This window comes from Leuciscus leuciscus, assembly GCF_965113295.1.
Source record: "Leuciscus leuciscus genome assembly, chromosome: 5".
Lineage (NCBI taxonomy): Eukaryota > Metazoa > Chordata > Actinopteri > Cypriniformes > Leuciscidae > Leuciscus > Leuciscus leuciscus.
The window spans coordinates 44,095,479-44,115,412 of NC_138729.1; the positions used below are offsets into that span (position 1 = coordinate 44,095,479).

The 19,934-nt window shown below is 39.5% G+C and overlaps 1 protein-coding gene across 1 annotated transcript; it reads left to right on the top strand.

The window, feature by feature from the left end:
• The first annotated feature begins 464 nt into the window (after positions 1 to 464).
• Positions 465 to 19,672, top strand: gnb1l (guanine nucleotide binding protein (G protein), beta polypeptide 1-like). The gene is made up of 6 exons (XM_082170375.1): positions 465 to 596; positions 687 to 815; positions 1,500 to 1,662; positions 4,739 to 4,831; positions 10,711 to 10,920; positions 18,084 to 19,672. Exons 1-6 carry the CDS (start codon positions 487 to 489, stop codon positions 18,348 to 18,350), a joined length of 972 nt encoding a protein of 323 aa, XP_082026501.1. The 5' UTR covers positions 465 to 486; the 3' UTR covers positions 18,351 to 19,672.
• Positions 19,673 to 19,934: the final 262 nt, after the last annotated feature.

Genomic DNA, 19,934 nt, shown 5'->3' on the forward strand with positions numbered 1-19,934 from the left:
TCCGTCTGGATTTTTGTGGTCTGTTGCATCTTCACTGTGGCCCTCCCTGCAGCCATCAGCGCCGTTTGCGCTCGCATGTGCTTTGAAACCCTTTTTTTTTTTTTTTTTGCTGTTGATGAAAATAAAAATTAAAAAGACTGTTTCCAGTCTGTTTACGGTGATTAAGTTGTCTCGCTATGATTTATGACGTATTGAGCAAGAGGGTTTACAAAGGAGAAGGAAGACAAGGGAAAAAAATAACATGATCACATCTTCCTTTTGCCCAAAGGCTTTTAGTGTTTACAGTGTTAACCAAGAGATATTGGTGTATTCATAGGGGATGGTGCTAATAATTATGAGTAAGTTGTGTAAACAAATTCCACCTGTGCTGGTCATGTGGTCGATACATTTTTCTATTCTTTTTGAATGTCAGGATTTTCTCTTTTTTTTTTTTTAGGCAAATTGCTACAAAATCCTAGGATAAAGATCACTGATGTTACTGTGGTGATGTCCCGCCCTCCTCCAGACCCGCTGTACATCCTGAGGGGTTCAGGGGCCACAGTGAACACCCTTCACTTCTGCTGTGGTGGAGATGGACCCCCATTTCTCTACTCTGGGTCGGTGTCAACTTATTATATGAACCTTCAACATTTTGGTTGCCTTAAAACTGTCATGTTTATGGTAATCTTGATGCTTGTGTGCTTTAGGTCAGGTAAAGGTGCAATCCATGTCTGGAACCTGACCACTAGGAGAGCAGAACATGTTTTAGAGAGCCATGCTGGGAACTCTGTTATCTGGCTCCACACCTTCAAAGACAGCAGCAGCAGCCTCATCAGGTAGAGGAGAGGGGGTGTATGGTCCTGTTTACACCTGGTATTAAGATGTGTTTTTGGTCGATCGGATCGCCTGTTAGAAATGGTGAGAGAACTTTGTGCTTGGCAAGTTTTTCGCCTTCAAACCAAACTTGGGTCTCAAGCTGACAAAGTTTAAATCCCGTCTGGCTAGTGCACTTCCTGTAATGTTTACGCATTAAGTCAGTAGACAGAGAGTTGGTGGATTTTTTTTTGCTGTTCGAACGCTTTCGACCACATGAGCGTTTACACTATGAAAGTAATCTGGTCGAATGCGTTTTCAACTACCTCTGGAATTAAGCGCCATCCGCTTGTAATCCGATTAACCAAAATGCATCTTAATACTAGGTATAAACAGGGCCGAAGATGTGTGTCACCGCGTAGCCTATCAAACTGCATTATTATGTGACCATCTAAAACGCATGCATCAAATATGTTAAGCTGTGATGCTCAAGAGACTTGGACTGTGGCCTCCACTTCAAATCTGAACTGTGTGTGGATCACTTTCCCCTTCTCTGTTTTCAACTTTCAGTCCTCTCTCTACTGTCTTAGTCTAGGCCAAGATCTGGCCAAACTGGTTCAGTTAATTTGTGATATTCAGTGTGATTGCTATGATAGGTTTGTGTTTTTGTTCTGCTGTGTGTGTGTGTTTGTGTCTGTGGCTGTCAGTCAGGGTCGAGACATGCGGGTGTGTGTGTGGGATCTGTCCGAAGACCGCAGCACAGTGACGGACTCTCTCCTCACGGGCAGTGTGGGGTTCAGTCAGTGCTCTCTGCTGGAGTCCCGGCCCGGATCCGCTCTACTGGCCCACCCCACAGAACATATGGAGGAGGTGAGTGACTGTAGAGATAATAGCTTCATCACACACATCTCAGGACAGTGCCCACCAACACTCCGGAATAAATTTAGTTGCTTAAGGTACTGTCATCAATAGTTGGATTTTAGCCAGTGACCAATATAAAGATTCAGTGGCAGTTCTAGCTTGCATGTCACCCTGGGCAAACCACACCTTCTTATTACAATTATTGTTTATTTGTTTATTTTAGAGGCAGTCATGGCCTAATGGTTAGAGTGTCAGACTGGTAACCCAAAGGTTGTGGGTTTGATTCTCAATACCGGGAAGAAATGACTGAGGTGCCCTTGAGCATGGCACCTAACCCCCAATCACTCCCCGGGTGCCACAGTGAAAATGGCTGCTTACTGCCCACAAATCTTACCAACCTCAGACTTTTGAATGGTAGTGTATGTTTAATTATTTAACCAAGCAAGCAGTTTCATATATAATTCAGTATCAGATTTCAAAATAGCTAAATATCGACCAATAACCAAGCATTGCAGGTACTGTATGTTAAACCACCACTAGTTAGAATTATTTTAATCTGGTACTACTGTAATTTTGGCAAGTTTTATTATGACTAATTTTTAAATCATGTTGATTCTAGTTGGTAGTGGTCATTTTAGGTAAGATTCAGTCAGACCGGAGGTGTGATTTGGGCAGTCAAGCAGACAACAGAGAGCAGAGAGTGTGAGTTCTGCTCTGTCTTGGCTTTTATTGCATCCAGATTCATGTTTCACTGTTCAGTCTGCCAGTTACTCACTTGAGAGAGCTTGAGCTGTCACTCGATCTACATTTACCATGCTTCAGCTACCAGCAGCCCTGCAGCCAGACCTAACACAGAGCTTCAATATTGCTGTTATCCTCGTCCTTTTCCCTACAATGCTCCAAATGCATCTCCCTTCCTCTTTATTTCATCACTCCATACCCCCTGCCACTGTTATATTGAAACAAAACTGAACTAGATCGCTACCGTTACAATCAACAAAGCTGACGTCAGTGTAGGCTGTCGCTGCTCCAAGCCACATTGCAAAAAAAAATTCCACATCCAGCTGAGAAATATAAAAATCAATTTTTTCAAATTCTCATTTTATTTTATGTGTGTGTGTATAAATATATACATATGCATATACACACACACACACATATATATATATATATATATATTTAAATAATCTTTAAATAATCTTAATTTTTATATTTCTATGTATTTTTTTAAAAATCTATTCATGTTTATTTAAATACATAATAAAAATATTAAATTAATAAAGTTATGAAATAGATCAAATAATGTTTGATATTAAGTGTTTATTATGGAAGCTTGTGTCCGTCATAGAATAAAACCTTAATAAGCGAACTGTGACTTTTTATCTCGCAATTCTGACTTTTTTTTCTCACTATTGCAAGTTTATGTCTTGCAATTCTGACTTTATAATACGCAATTGTGAGTTTATATCTCGCAATTCAGAATTTTTTTTTTTTTCAGAATTGCTAGATATAAAGTCGCAGTTATTACATTTTGTTTTTGTTCTGTGGCGGAAACAAACTTCCATAGTTTAAATATCTACCATTTTGCTGAAAAAGGGGTATAGGAGCATATATATAACTTGATATGCAATGTAGTGTGCACTACCCTGTGTACTCTTTTCCCCATAGTGCTCAAGCATATGGAAACATTAGGTCTGGCATTTACAGCACTCTTACATCCCCCTTCCACCTTGTACTAACTAATGAAGGCCTTGTCAAAAGCCCGTCAAGGTAATAACCGTCACAAGATAACTGCAGGCAAACTACACCACTATACGTCTCTTAAAACAAATAACAATGCTGCAAGGCATGCTGGGAGTCCGGAACTCGACCTCATCTGTGTCTTCCGGTGTTTTTGGAGGCTTTCATGTTTAGCGTTCCAGTGAGGCTGACAGTGTAGGGCTTTAATTAATAGACTCGCTGTTATTTATCGACTCTCTCTCTCTCTCTTTAACCTGGGGGGATGAGAGCTGCCCTTCTCTGCTGTTTATAGTTACAGGCGTAAACACATGTAGAACGTACAGATGTGTCTTAGTGTTAAAATATGAATTGGTCTGAAGTCAGAGATGTTAAATTGAACTTGATTAGAATGATTCTTAATCATGGCTGCCTCTGCAATCAGCCTAAGACATATGGGCCTGGACCAGTTACTCAGGGGTTATTACATTGTATGTATGTCATATACAGTGACCCCAGAAGCATTTGGACACTTAAACACCATTAAAAAACATTGAAAGTCATTGCATTAGATAATATATTAAACCAAGCACACTTTTCAAGCATAAGATGTCACCAAAAAGTGTTCAAAATTGAGATAAAGTGGATAAAGGAAACTTTCTGGGTGTCAAACACTACTAGATCATGTTCATGGATAATGTGATGAACTCCACCTGTGGTTAGTCCTGTATGAACTTGAGGAGAACTGACTTCATACATCCACTAAAAATCACCTTGAGGCCAATTGTATATCATCATTCATTCGCAAATGCCTCTTGTTTTGATATTTTGTTGTTAAATGCAATGGCATTCTGACATTTTGGGCATTTTGAGACAATCTGTATGCATGTTCACCAATGCTCATCGCACCATTTTTATGTTGTTGTTAGTCAGAAACATTAGTGGGTCAGTTACTTATTATTATTATTATTATTATTATTATTAATGGTCGTGGCCGTTCTGTGTTGGAAACTGTTGTGTTTTAAATCAATTGCCTCTGTTTGGAGTCCAACGAGTCGAGACAGGCAGAGCGCAGGAAAGTGGGAAGCTGCTGGCAACCAGCCCAATGTTGTCTGCACTCACTTACCACCTGTGAACATGCATCATGGCAAACTAACAGGACTGTTGTCTCATACACATCTGTGCAGTGCATTCTTTTGAATATAGATTATTTGGAGGGTATCACTAATTTTAGTCTGGATGTGCATTCAACTTGCAGTATTTCAACATTAATAGTGGTGACTCCCTTAAATTTAGAATAATTTTTTTCTGAAACTGCACTTGGGAAAAATACAACACTGAAGATTTTAATGTGTATGATATTTTTCAGGTGAGCGTGGTGGATATGAGGAGCTGGACTCCAGTGTGCACTCTCAAACCAGATTCAAAGCTGGGGATGCTCATGTGTATGAAGATGTGGCAGGTAAGAGTCACGACACTCCCCTACATATGTCCGGAAGTATGCTTGGGGGAAAAAAAATACTTAAAAATCAGCCACCACTATATAAATTATGGAGAATGAAAGTGATTTGTTTTATGTAATGCTGGCATTATTAGTCTATAACATTTTTCATTAACTTTAGATTATAAATCTTTAAATAAATTAGGATTTTTAACTGGGAGTATACTTAAAATATATTTTTGCACTGTTGAGGTTTACTGGATTACTTGCACCATTCTAATGTTAAAAAAGTACAGTAGTTATAGTGCATTCAAGTCATGTAGAAAAGATTATTTTTCACCAGTTGAACACACATGAACATCACCACAATGTCATAAATATAAATAGGAAGCTCTTGCTTTTCCCGAGTTTACGAGTTGGGGGCGTCAGTATATATATACCACAGTTGGTATTTATAGGTATAGGCATTTAGCAGTGACATTGTCAGGCTTTTTTTATTTACAACAAATACAGCTAATTGCCTGCACAAAATATAATAGCCTTTCAACAATATAATATGTGATGATAAAGTTTAGTGGCTTTATAAATGAATCCCCCTCCCCCACTTTAGAAGCAGTGTCAGATTTTCCCAGGTTTGTTATAGTTGTTGTTTTAAATTTCGGCATTGCCAAGTGTTGCCTTTTGAGGTACTGACAAGTAAACCAAGAGCTCACAGGGTAACTGAGCAGTTGGCAAGTGTGTAAAGCAACAGAACTTATCTGATTTATGGATGCGACCTGTCCGGGCTTTTCCTCCCCCCTCTACCCCCCCTGCACTTTAATCACAGTGTTTGGACCAACTTTGCTTCAGTTCCATATATCAGCTGCCCATGTGTGTTTTGTAAACACAGCTGAAATTTTTTTTTTTGCTTCCAATAAAGAGACCTATAATTATTTTCACCGATAATTAATATCTCTTTTCTAGTATTTACGAGTTTTCCGTCTGTAACCTGAGTTAATCTCAGGTCAGTTGACAGCAAGGAGGAGTTTCCTCGCGGTTAATTGGCAGAGCTAATCAAAGCGCTTGATGAAGACGGCTCTGGCCTCAGGCGCTTTGGCTGGTTTTATCGGTGTTGTAATTCTGTTTGTTTTTCACCGACATTCCCTCATCCTTTCTGCCTGTCTTGTGTAGACAGTGGGGCTCTTAGTGCCGCCTGCCTCGATTAGAATTGATAATTATGAAGTATTAATGGGGCGCCCCACAGGTAGGTGCTGACATCTAACAGCAGGACCCTGGGCGGCAGTGAATCGCTCCAAGCTGTCATCTTTCATTTGCTCAGACTGGGAGATCTGTTACTGTCATGCTCAGTTCAGAGGTACCCGTCTACCCAGATGAGGAACCCAGCGTGAACGTGTTAAGCAGTCCTCTCTCAGTGTGGGCACACTTGGCCCGGTCACTTCCCCAGCGGCTGTAACACATTGCTCGCTCCCGGCGTCAATCAATCATGAAGCGGTTGTCTTGTTATCCTCATGATCCCTGCTGGTGCAGACTGCCGTTTCCTCAACCTCACACACACGCACACACACAGATGATCGCTATCCTCCTCACTCTTCTCTTTGAACACGTCTCCAATAAAACAGATTTATTGTCTTTCTGACTATCGGAACGGATTAAATGCCATATTAAGTAATGCTTTTTTGGGGTTTGGCTTGAGACTCACTTGGCACTTTTTGACTGTCTCCCTCTTCTTTGTTCTTATAGATCCACGTGGCTTATGATTGGTTAGAAGCGCCTCAGTCAGCGCTGTAAGATTAGAGATGCATGATATACTGTACTGATATTGGTGGCTGATATTGGGGATTTTGTAGGCACTTTATTTGGTTACACTTTATTTTAAGGTGTCATTGTTACAGTATAATCATATAGTAATAATTACCTACATGTACTTACTATAGGTTTAGGGTAGGATTAGGGTTTGGTTGAGGGTTAGTTGCATGTAATTATGCATAATTCATTGTTATTACTATGGTAAGTACATGTAACATATGTACCAAGGACACTAAAATAAAGTGTTCCTCTTTATTTTACTGTCCTGCTCCCTATGTGAATACTTTGTACTTATTATAGTAACTGCAATAAATGGGTATTAACTAGATACTCACCCTGAACCTTCCCCTAAACCTAACCTTAACCCATGTAGTTACCTTATTTCACCCAGTACTTTCTTAGGTAAGTTAACTAAGTACACGTAAGTGCACGTACTGTAAACTAAAATGCAACCGTGATTTTTAATTTATTTCTCTGTTGATCAATTAGTGTTGTTGTTAACTATAACTATTAAAAACTATTTGTATACATTTTTGTTAATTGAAATAAAGCTGAAATAAAGTATAAATATTAGATGAAAATTTAAACAAAAATTTTAAATGTTGCCGTGGCAACTGAAATAAAATAAGTTTAAGTACTAATATTACTAAAATAAGAATAAATGAAAACTAGATAGAAATATTTGAAAATAACTAATATAATGACAAAATCACACAAAATGTAAGCTGAAAATATAAACTGCAGTCAATATTGGATAATTTAATTGTTTACAGTAGTTTTTTTTTTTTTTTAGCACTCACTTAAATCACCATCAGCATCTCTAATTTAATTTCTTTCATTCTTTAAATTATTCTTTTTAATTTTCTAATGGCAACATTCATGTATAGCTAATTTAGAATTTACCAGTAATTGATCATAACAATTAAATAATTATGAATTGGTCAGTTTTAGTATCATCACTTCCTTATTTTACTTGCACTTTTCATATTCAATTCAACATATTGTGTGTATAATTGAAATGCTTTAATCATACTAAATTTGTACCAGTCCATTGTGAAGTTGAATAGGCAGATAATGTTATCGTAGCTCAGCTTCATCCAGCTTATCTACATATATCTGTTACTTGGACAGATATATAGTATATAGATTGACTATGAAAATAAAAAGCCCCTCTGGTGTAGCTTAATTATAACTGCACATGTAAGCCTACTGGGAGAGATTAGACAAGCCTGATGTCAGGGATGCAGTGATGTTCAGATATCCATCAAAATCCCCCTGACATCACCCTCCACCAGCTCTGCTCCATATGTCCTCTCCTTAAGCGTTTGCGTTTCTTTGTACTCCTCATTATAGCCCCGTAAACCGCTTTCGCTTTCATCAGCGTGTTGCATATTCTAGTAACCCTGTAGCACATCTGTTCGCCCTTGTTCAGGTGTGGCTTACACACACGCCACCCACAGTCCTTCACACGACTTGACCTAGAGGAGCTCCTCTCTCCCGGTCTTCCTTTGAAAGCCCCCAGAGATGCGAGGAGGGTCTCTGCCGGGATCAACTCTGTGGTTTCCCACTCAGCGGGGGCTTCGCTGGTGCATGGCGACTTGTTGCCATCCAGTGGAACGCCACTGCGCTCCTCTCCTCCCCTCCGTTCTGTTGTGGCTTCAGTCTGGAGCATCCATCTGATGCAGCTGTTGGGATGATGAATCTTTCCCTGAAGCTCGAGTCCTAATCCGGCTAAAGCGCCCTCTTGTAGACCAGCCATGGAGGATATAATGAATTAGGTGTCTACCCAGGGTTCCATGACCCTTGACCTGTGACATCATCAATCAGGGAGCACCTACACTTAACTGAAGTGCAGGGGCCAGAGGGCAACAGACGGTAATGCTTAACAACTGTCTATGAGGCTTGGGGATTGATTTCCAGTTGTTTTATTTTTTTTATTTCATCCTAATACACTTTCACGGTGATGTGTTTACATGGCATTAGTGATTCGAGGGGGAATTTTGTTTAAGCGTTGCAGGAAAAAGAAATATACTGTGTAAAGAGAGGACGGTCTTTGCGAAAAAAGACGAGGCGGAGAAGGGGGGAAAATGAGTCCCAACTTTTGGGCCCTTACACATATGGAAAGAATTTTTCCTTTGCCAGCTTTGCCTGTATCAAGTACAATACTATTGCCCAAGGGCAGATGATTTGTAAAGATTCCTCAAATCAAATATTGTGAAAAACTAAAATATTGTGAAATATTGTGTCACATGATCCTTCAGAAATCATTCTAATATGCTGATTTGATGCTCAAGAAACATTTCTTATTATTAACACTGTTGAAAACGGTGGTGCTGCTTAAGATTTTTGTGGAAACTGGTACTTTTTTTCAGGATTCTTTTGAATATAAGAACAGCATTTATTGTAGCATAGTCTTCTGTCACTTTTCATTTAGTTAATTGAATGCATCCTTGCTGGATAAAGTATTAATTTCTTTAAAAATCATACTGACTCCAAACATTTGAACTGTAGTTTAAGTATTTATTACAGTGTTTCTTGTTTCTAAAAAAATTATAAGAAAAGCCAATAAAAGTGTATATTATTTAACAAGTGTTTTTATTGTGATTGATGCATACACAACGTAGTGTAAACCAAGTGTGGTAAATGGCACCGCTGTGTTGTCACTTGCACAAGGAGATGAATGATCTTCTGGAGGAGGTGTGTGTGTGTGTGTGTGTGTGTGTGTGTGTGTGTGTGTGTGTGTGTGTGTGTGTGTGTGTGTGTGTGTGTGTGTGTGTGTGTGTGTGTGTGTGTGTGTGTGTGTGTGTGTGTGTGTGTGTGTGTGTGTGTGTGTGTGTGTGTGTGTGTGTGTGTGTGTGTGTGTGTGTGTGTGTGTGTGTGTGTGTGTGTGTGTGTGTGTGTGTATTCGTTGTGTATCTGAGAAAGGAGGGGAAGGACACCTCCGTTGTAAATCTTGTTGTGTAGACAGCACGCCTGCAGCTCTGTTCTGAGTTATGAGAGTGTAGGCTTTTATCAGCTCCCTCATTCTGCTTTTATCCGCTAAACTGATTTATGAGACAATATACTGCGTGTAGCCGTGTAGCTCGAGCGCTTCTCCTTGCAGATAATGAGCGGGGAACCTCGGAGGTGCTGTAAATCTGAGTAAACAAACAAGCACATGCACCTGAGCTGTCGCTTTTTTTGAGGTTAAGTGAAAAAAGGTCTGAGAGTGTTGCAGGAAGTTAGAGGTCACACTGATTGTGGCGGTATAAAATGACCGAGGGCTCAGAGTGAAGATTTGTAGTGACGTGTTCAAGCAGTTATGGGTGTTATATGCAAATATTTTTCAGAGACTTTTCTGTTTATGGTTTGCAAATATATCTGTCTACTTGTCTGTTCATTCACTCTCTAAAGCTGTAGAGTAGGGCTGGGTGTTATTGGCCACAAAAAATATATCATATTTAATATATCTCTGTTTATGTATTTGCGCATCCATCATTGATAATAACCGAGTATCAAATCATCATATTAGAATGATTTCTGAAGGATCATAAGACACCAATGACTGGAGTACTTGCTGATGAAAATTCAGCTTTGCATCACAAAAATAAATTACATTTTAAAGTATATTAAAAAAGAGAACCATTATTTTAAATTGTAATAATATTTCATAATATTCGGGGTTTTTTTTTTTTTTTTTTTTACTGCAGGCTTGATGAGCATAAGAGACTTCTTTCAAAAACGTTAAAAATAGTAACGTTTCCAAACTTTTGACTGGTACTGTATGTATATATATATATATATATATAATATAATATAATATAATATATACACAGTATGATTGTGTACATTATATACACATGTATATAATGAAGCTCTAATGAAGTGTACAGTGACATGTCGTGTGATTGGCTAAAGGCAGCATCAGATGATTAATGCTGTGGTTCATCAGAGCATGAGCAGTCTGATAACCTCTGATAAACACTGCTGCCATGAGCTTCTGTTTGTCTCTGTTCCTCTCTCTACCTCCCCCTTCAGTATTTCTACACTCCTTTTCTTGGATCTCCATTATTCTCACATGTCCTCACATCTTCTGTTTGTTTCTCTCTATGTAGGCTGATTCTGGTCCGGTTCTGTGTGCCGGGTATGAGGACGGCTCTCTGGTGTTATGGGATGTTTCCCATCGCCGTCCGTTCAGCTGTCTGAAGGCGCATCCTGAGCCAGTCATGTGTCTAGACGTTGATGTATGCAGGCAGAAAGGTATTTCTGGATCTTCAGAGAAGATTCTCCAATCCTGGACATTTGACAACCAGCAAAACCTTCAGGTTAATTTAACATGAACACAAAACTGAGCCTCTTTACTTTCCTCACAAACTTGTCTTATTGAGAACTTTTCATCAGTAAATGTTTTTTCAGTGAAATTATCAAAGGCACTTAATACCTGGTATTAAGATGCGTTTTGGTCGATCAAATCACAAGTAGACGAGGGAGACCGATTCCCATTTACACCTGTTTTTTTTTTTTATCGGTCTCTTTTGTCCACTTTCAACCACTTCAAGGGGGGAGGGTCTATGAGAGTGTAAATGTATGGACTTTTTTAGATATTTTGATCTAATAAGCTCACGGAAAAACATAAGGCGAGCATCAGCTTTCGTTTCTGTTCTGATAGCCGCAAAATCACGCAGAACAAGGTGAATGCGTGTTAGAAATCAGGAATGGTGAGAGAACTTTGTACTTGGTACGTTTTTCATCTTCAAACCAAACTTAGGTCTTCTTTAGTCGACAATGTAAATCATGTCTGGCTACTGTGCTTCCCATAATGTTTACGCATTTGGTCAGTAGGCGGAGAGTTGGTGGTCTTTTGTGGCTGTGCGAATGCATTCAAACACATGAGCGTCTACACCACAAAAGCAATCCGGTCTAATGCGTTTTCGACTACCTCTGGAAGTGGTCGAAAGTTGACTAGCTTAAACTTTTAGACCCAGTTTACACCTGTATTTAGCGTCATCCACTTGTGATCCGTGCTTGCTACACCTCTAAATTGACTTTCTCTTTTGTCGGATTTCACCAAGGTCTTGTGGACTAATGGTTAATGGTTAAATAGCATTAATGTTAACCAATATGGAAATGGCTATTTATGTATTTTTTTAGGAAACTGTTGTAAGTAATATAGCCTTTCTAAAACCAAACTTTCCAATAGTTAATGCAGTTATTTAGTTTGAGTTATTTTAATAAAGGACAGCAATAATCACAAATTGCTTTAAATTTCGAAAAGAAGCGTTAGCATTTAGATACGTCGAGATGCTCTCAAAGGCGAACTTGACCTTCATCCTCAAAGTTCAGTCAAAAAGCCTTCTCAAAATTTGATAGCGTCAATATTTTAACAGGGTATTTTAGTCCTCCCCTTTTGATGCAAACTCACATTCTGTTACAGGGCATCCACTTTTCAGGTCCATGTTCTTGTTTTTTTTGGTAAACATTTAGTTTCACTTTAAAAAGTTACATCAAGTAAAATGGGTTGCAAATGCCTTTTCAGTTGCAAAATTATAATCTTAGCAACGTTTTGTCGTTTCTTTGTCTTTTGTTGATAAGAAACAAGGATGCCAACAATTTAACCCATTTAGTGTTGGCTATTTTTGGCCAAAGTAATATTAGCGACTAGAGATGTTTTTAGTAAACTCAGTTAATAGTAAACTGCCATCAGTTAATAGTAAACTGCCATCTATCCAGTTAGCAGCTCGGTTGTTCAGTTCAGTTCTCTACAAAGATTTAATTAAAATTTAAACTGTAAAGGCGTGTGCAGAACGATTTAAGGCTGAAATACACTACATGAGTTTTAAAATCTGCACAGATTTTAAAACACTAGGCATCATGCACTTGCCAACTTTGGTTACAGAGAAAAACAGGGCATCATACACTAAACAACTCAGGCTCATAAGCTGCTTTCTGCTCAAAAAAACTGTAAGGAATGGTTCCAGTTATATTTCCACTTGAGCTTGGTTCAGTGCGGCACGTTTACAAACCGTTCTCGGCCCGGTTGGCTAAATATGTCAAATCTGACTGCTCAACATCTGACTGCCGCAGACCTTCAGCAACTATTGCCAACTCATCCTGACTGCAAATAGCGGCAAAAATCTGAACAAATGTTGTGTAGTGAATTCCAGCCTTTAGTAGTGGACAGTGAACAGGATTGAGGAGTGTATTTAGCAGGGGTGTGTACGTGGCCATGTAGACACACACCTCCTGGTACACTTGGAAAGTATTTGGCTTGAATTTGAAGTTTCCTCATGTCTGTTATATAATAAATCAGTCTCTTTTACTTTAGATTGGCAACTCTCTGCTACACTCTGATGTCATACTGTAGTTCTAGGCCAGATTTTCCCCGTGACAAAAACATCTCTTCCCCCACAATACTGTGCGCACACAAACGCTCTTATATTTATATTTACACAGCATTCTTAAAAAATGAGCACACACCGGAGCCGTGTTTTATCTTGCATAACACTTTACTCATCTGAAAGGTAATGCCTCATTAGCGGTCATATTCTCTGCTGATTTCAGGGTCTTACAGATTCAATATTTCATATTCGACTAGAAAATCTGTGTGAAAAAGCTCTGATATACAACACTCCAGTCCTGCGCATGGATTGTTATTCTTTCCAGCGCCTTTTACACATGAATGGGTGAATTAGAAATATTCCCAAACCTTCCTCTCTATTTTGTCTAGCACGCAAAATGTATTTGCAGTAATAAGCGTTTATTCACAAAATAGGATCTGTATCGACGGTTCAGTTTATTTTGCACGTCGAAAAAAAATTGATTTAAAATGTAATTCTTGGCGGAGAGGGCCTAAAAAAAAGAGGAGCTCGGAAAAGGAGTCTGCCGGGGCTTTTAAATTACCCCGAAGTGCAGCGCAGTGTGACGTCCAGACAGCCGCTGCGAGCTCTTCCCACAGGCGTATTTTTGTGTGGCGGTAGAGCTGGGGGTATCTGCCGGGTGGCTGCTCCTCTCGCTCGCCCCGCTTGACGAACGACCCGCGAGAGGTAATAAAAACATCAAAACCCCGCAGGCTGCTAACCAAACAAAAAACACATCTGCAATAAAAGGAACAGTAGTTCACAGTGGGAGGCTCTACGAAAGGCTGAGAAGAGATGAAGCAACAGGGTCTTACACCGTCCGACCTTAACATGCTGCCGACATCATTCGTTTTCTTTTCTTTTAATTTAGTCAATTTTGCCATGTACAGTATTTTAGTCAGTTTTACTCTGACTTAGATGCTGAAATGGTATCTAATTTTAGTTGTTAAAAATAGAATTTTAGTTTGAGAGAGTGCAACATTTTTCCAAATACTCAAATATTTTATTAATTATTTACATGTTATTAATGTTTAAAGCTTAAAGTAAAATTTAACCAAAACAAATAATAATTTCATCATTTACTCAACCTCATTACTTGTGTATTTGCGTCATTTTGTGCAGATGCAAGTGAAGTTACATTTATGGTGTGTATACCTTTAAAGTTTGCGATCACTATCAACCCCAAACTTTTGAAAGGTAGTGTGTCTCTGATTAATCTCATATCTGTTTTGGGTGAATTAATTAACTTGAGAGCAAACCGCTTCATTTTACTGGAGTTTATTCGGTGTCAAGCGGGTCAGTTCCTGAAAATATTGTCTACTATTGGATTGTTTTAGACAGTCATATATTCCTTTGGATTTTCTTCAAAAAAGAAACAAACATTAATGCAGTGTTAATATAGTGTTGTGTTATTTTTGTCTCGTCCCATTTCTTGCAACTTTTTTGTCTCACCTTCGTTATCGTTGTGAAATAGAAAAATAAATTGATTAGTAAATGTGTAGATAAGAAACCTTTCAGTTTCATCATTTTGCAGAGAAGTGTTCTGTAAGATGGTGTATGTGAGCTGAAGAAAGGGTTGCGGTTTTTATCAAGCAAAGATAAACAGTGGTTCGCCTGGGGTGGCCCGCCGTTCCACACTCGCTCATGGATATGATAGCCGTGGTGGTGGAATTCAGCAGCCGCATCTGTCACTGGCTTGACTAAGAGTGATTACGCTTGCGTATCGCTTTGCATGTGTGATCCCAACAGTGTGTGTGTGATGGCAAAGGCAAGACGTTTGTTGATCAAGATTTGGCTATGGGTGGTTGTCTGCGCTCCTGACTATTGACAGATGTAGATGGACAAGATTTTAGAGGGTGAGGCAGAGATGGTTGTTGTATGTGTGTAAAGATTACTGTAAATCAAGCATGGCTGTCTGTGCATGCTGTTGGAGACGTGCTGACAGCACTCACAGGTGGATCTCCACATCTCTTCACATTCAATACCTACATTCCTACCGCTCCTCTCAATTAAACAGCCCTCCCTCCTACTACCCATCCTGCGCCACACCAGGCTCCGTGCTTCAGGTATCCAGCATCTGTCAGCACTCAACTGCCCTATCAAGGGGTGTCTTGGAATGAGGAAGCAGGATGCTTTGTGAATTCCTTTGCTTTCGTCAATAATATTAGGTATTGATTTCCCTTTTTTCATGCTCTTGTGCCAACATGTTTTTTGTTCAGGTGTCCACTAGGTGTAATGCCCAATTGAGAGGTGCATGTTAAAAAAAAAATGCGATTAAAAGCGAAAGGGGTGTGTTGTAAAGCGCTGTCGCCGGAAAATGCAAACACACCCCTCATCTGTACTGGATTGTCAGGCTCAAGTGGACAAGTGATGATAACTGGTTTCAGTGGATCAGTGTGAAGTCAGTTGAGTCTGCCAAGTCCATGCTGGAGAAAGCAACATACTGTGCTTTGAACATCCCGTTCCGTTGCTGCCAAAAATCGTTCGCACTTAGCTTTTTAATTGGCTGTGCAACCAAGTGCGCTGTGAGTCATTGTGCACCCGTGTCCCGTTGCATTGCTTCCAAAAATGATCAAGGTTAACTTTCTTTAAAATAAAGTGCTACAGGAATTGCGTGTTTTTGTAGGCTAAGCCGGAAGTTAGCATCACTATGGTTCCCTCGACAAAAAGCATTTAGAATTTTCGATAATAAAATAAGATGACTAACGAATTTTAAGATTCTTACATGTTTTGTTTGTCAAAATAACATTCATAAACAAACCCAACTTTAATGAAGCCTAAATTCAATCGCCAGAAGGAAAGAGCTAAAGTTAGGCTTTAAAGTACTACACCATGTTTGCATAACTTCAACGCCACCAACACTAAGCTTCTGACAACTTTCGGTCTTTATTTAAAATCTACAAGTTGGAAAGTTTGAGTTAGAATAGTGTGTAAGAGCCTGAGTATAAACAAAACGGGGCTGTGGAAGCAGACTACTGAGTAGATGAAGTCCCATTTAGCTAACTTGTTAGCAACTGTCTTTTTCAAGACACATAAAACATAGTAAACTATTGACTTTGGGACGATTGAACTAGAAGTGCAAAAATTCTATTTCTTTTCTGGGTTTTAGGACTCATTCCTGTGACGCTTTATTGGTCTTGATGTAGCATAACCAAGTAGATGTGTTGTCCTCCAGTCCACCATTGGGCCTAAGGCAAGGTTTTGAGGTTTGTTTTTGGTTAATCGTCAACAGGACTAGCATATGTGTGTACATTGCGTGCATAGATGACCGTTTGCTATGTATACCCCATCAGGAATCAATAATCCTACAGAGAAATGAAGGATAGTTCATAAAGACTGACCTCTTTGATGTCTGTAAGTTCATTGTAGAGGATCTAAACCCATGGAGAATGGATTCCATAAATGAAAGCTAATGATATGACATTTCTCAGACTCTAAAGGCTGTGTTTGGTATGAATGCTTCCATATTGAATTTGAACGAGATTGAGTATGGGGTAGACACACCATTTAAATTCTGCATTTGTGTGAAAAAGCGATAGCCAGCCGTGCTAATTTAGCAAGACTTTTGGAGTAAACAAAAGAACTTCTGTTTTTAAACTCCCTGGAATAGTGAAAGTTGTTGGAAAATGTAGTTCATACGATTATCATTCAAAAACGAAAGTGTGGCAATCTGTAAATCATGGTTTTCTAATGGTTATTTCATGATACAGGCCTCGCAGCTCACTTTATAAACACCCATTTACCTTTTTTATCGCTTTGCTGTGACCTCTTAATTAAATTAATGTATTTTCCTGACACAAACTATGGGAAGCATAACAAACACAGATAGACACATTAACCCATCATTATCAACTCTGTAATATGGACCAGATGGGCGTTTAGTTCAGGCATACCAACCTCGACTCGGAGCGATTCATCTTTCTCCCCCGTCCCTCTTGGCCGCAGCACGCAAACCCGTCTTTCTCCTTTTCCCTTTGTGGGAAAGTTTCTGCTCGCAGGTGACATCATGACCATTCTCCAAAATTTTTAATTTGGACTATAATGCGAGTTGATTTCAGATATGAACAAAAGTAATGCTAGAGTCTTGTTTTTGCTTCTCTGTTAAAGAATAATGTTAGGGACGGTTTTCCCGGTGCATTCTTCTATACGCTTGGGTCAGGAATACCTGACTGGCTTATATCTTCCACATGCAGGAGTGACTGGCTCTGATTTTCCAGGCAGAAACAGGAGCACGCCGACAAATTCTTCACTGTCTTCTCCCGCATGAGAGCCATTAGTCTCTCTGGACACCGCTTATGAAGTCAATTTTACGCTGTCCAGTTCGATTCCAGCTTCGGGACCAGATGCATCCCGTGGAGAGACGGCTCGTACGCTCGCGCGCACACACTTAGCACACGTGTGTGCTTTTCTCCAGGAAATACCTTGAACGTCCTTAAAGGAGAGGGGCCGAAGATAATGAGCTCTCAGTAATACTTTATACGTCACATTGTTGCCCATTACCAAGATTTATCTGGTCTCCTGGCCACTGTAGATCACAGAGAGCAAGGGAAGGTAATCTTTAGCCAGAGTTTGCTTCCCTTGCACTGTTGACCAGACCTTTCAATGCTAATGTAATTCACCAGAGACTGTTAAAACAACAAGGCCTTCACAAACAAAGATTTCAGTGAAAACAGTCCTCGCACGGTGACAAAGGTAACTCACCCCACCTCCAACGCCTCTTGCTCCAAACCAAATAGTCATGCGCGTAGCGTTTTGCTCGTGCTCGAATGTTTTACGGCCGATGATTGAGGCGCTGGAGTCGCGCACGGATTTCCTCTGCCAGGTTCAACAGCTATTTAGCCGTTCATTTGCGGCTCAATCATCAGATCAGCCAAAGGTGGCTGGTGGGGAATTGCTCTCGCGCTCTGCCCCATCCTTTTTACGGATCTAAATTTGCTCTTGCTCAGGTCATTTAACAACATGCTCATTTGTGTCTGGTAAATAGTTTATGTGTCGTGCATTTCAACTCTAATCCTTTCTACCCGACTGAGACGGAAAAACGTGAATTCCAATGGGGCCGTTTGTTAATTAAAGTCCTGCATTTGTCTATTGCGGCTCATTTGGATTAATGTCTGATTTGTGTTCCCTTACAGATGCACGACTCCGTTCAGGTGACCAATCCTGGGGTCTCCCAGCTGCGTATCCGTGCCGACGGCAAGATCCTAGCAACAGCAGGCTGGGACAACAACATCAGAGTGTTTGGCTTGAAGAAACTGAAGCCACTGGCTGTTCTGCAACATCATACTGACATGGTGAATAGTGTGGCCTTCTCAGACCATCAGGACCCCCCACAGAGACTTTTGGCCGCAGGGTCTAAGGACCAGCGGATCAGTGTGTGGTCTATATATAGCAAAAGTTGAGTTTGAAAGACGGAGGCCCACTTTACCATTTCCTTCAAACTGATTGTTGCAAATTACTCTGACTTTATTTACATACTTGAACATGGTGCTAATATATTTTTTCTTTGAATGAACGTGCCTAAATTAGTGGCTGACTGCCATTCGGAGGCGGAGCTTCAACACCATCACATTTAGCAAGACTTTCAGCAGTGTTTGCCGCTGTTGACGCGTCCACGTGAACGAGTTCCAATTGGTGAAATGCTCAAGCAAAAGCAGCTAATATAAACACACTCCATCACTGTGTTTTGTTGCAGTTAGCCACAATGGCAAATAGTTATTTAAACGCGTTTTATTGTCAAAGGCAGAGCTTAAACCGTCCTCTCCGATATGTTTGCTTTACCCCAGGTTGATGTGCTTCACTAGGCGTATTTGCTCTTGAAGTCGCACCTGAGCGGCAAAGTAATCCAGCGCTGTTTTTCTAAATCTGCCTCTGAGTTTAAGATTGCCCTCTGGACTGACCTGCATACATCACACAGGGTTAATCACAAGGGCTCAGGCTTCGCAGACAGGCCTGTTTGTTAGAAAGATTCATTGAGCAAGTTTCGTTTCGTTCTTCCTTTAAGCTCATGAGCTGATGAAGGCAGCTCTATTTTCAGCCTAAAGACAAGGCTGACCTCTGTGTTCGGATGTGGCTAAAAGACAAACTAGTTGTTTTTGTATTTATTGCTTTTGCTCTGCGAAAACTGGACGGCTCACTCAGCAAAGTAGTTTGCACTTTTTGTTTTTGTTTTCTTTTTCTTTTCTGTGTGTGTGTGTGTGTGTGTGTGTGTATAAAGACTTGAGGTAACACATTAGGAAAACTGATAGCTAGTATTGTTTACACTATTTGTAAATGAGGTTCTTAAAGGGATAGTTAACCCAAAAATGAAAATTGTCACCATTTATTCACCCTCATGTTGTTCCAAACCACAAAAGAAGATATTTTGAAGAATGTCAGTAGCCAAACAGTTGAAGGGATCCCATTGACTTCCATAGTATTTTTTCCCATACTATGGACGTCAATGAGGTCCATCAACTGTTTGGTTTTCATTTTTTAAATAAATTTTAAGTAGGCATAACCAATTTCACCTAACCATAGTAGAACTGATAGCCAATTCTTATTCAGATCCAGTTCCATAAAAAAAATTAATCACTTTTGATTCTGTTACCAATTTTCAAATGCATGAACTGTTTCTTTTTTGGTGAATCAAACATGACCAGTGTAGTTTGATTCCCTAATTAATTACTTTTTAGTGATTTGCTGTGAAAAGTCATTAAAAGTTTTTTTTTTAAGATTTTAAAAAGTTTTTTTTTCTTATTTGTCATACATGTTTTTGTTGAAATCTGAAGTAATTATTTGTTAACTCTGGCTATACTGAAGACAGTAAATGCGATAAATATTGCATTACTACCAAATGTTTCTTCATGGAAAAAAATAAAAATGAAAATAATCATTAATAGAACAGTTAAACATCTTGAATTATCACTCAGAACCAGAATCAATGCAATCCTTACGATTACCATCTCTATTTTTGTTCTTCAGTGAAAAACGTTATAAAGATTAAA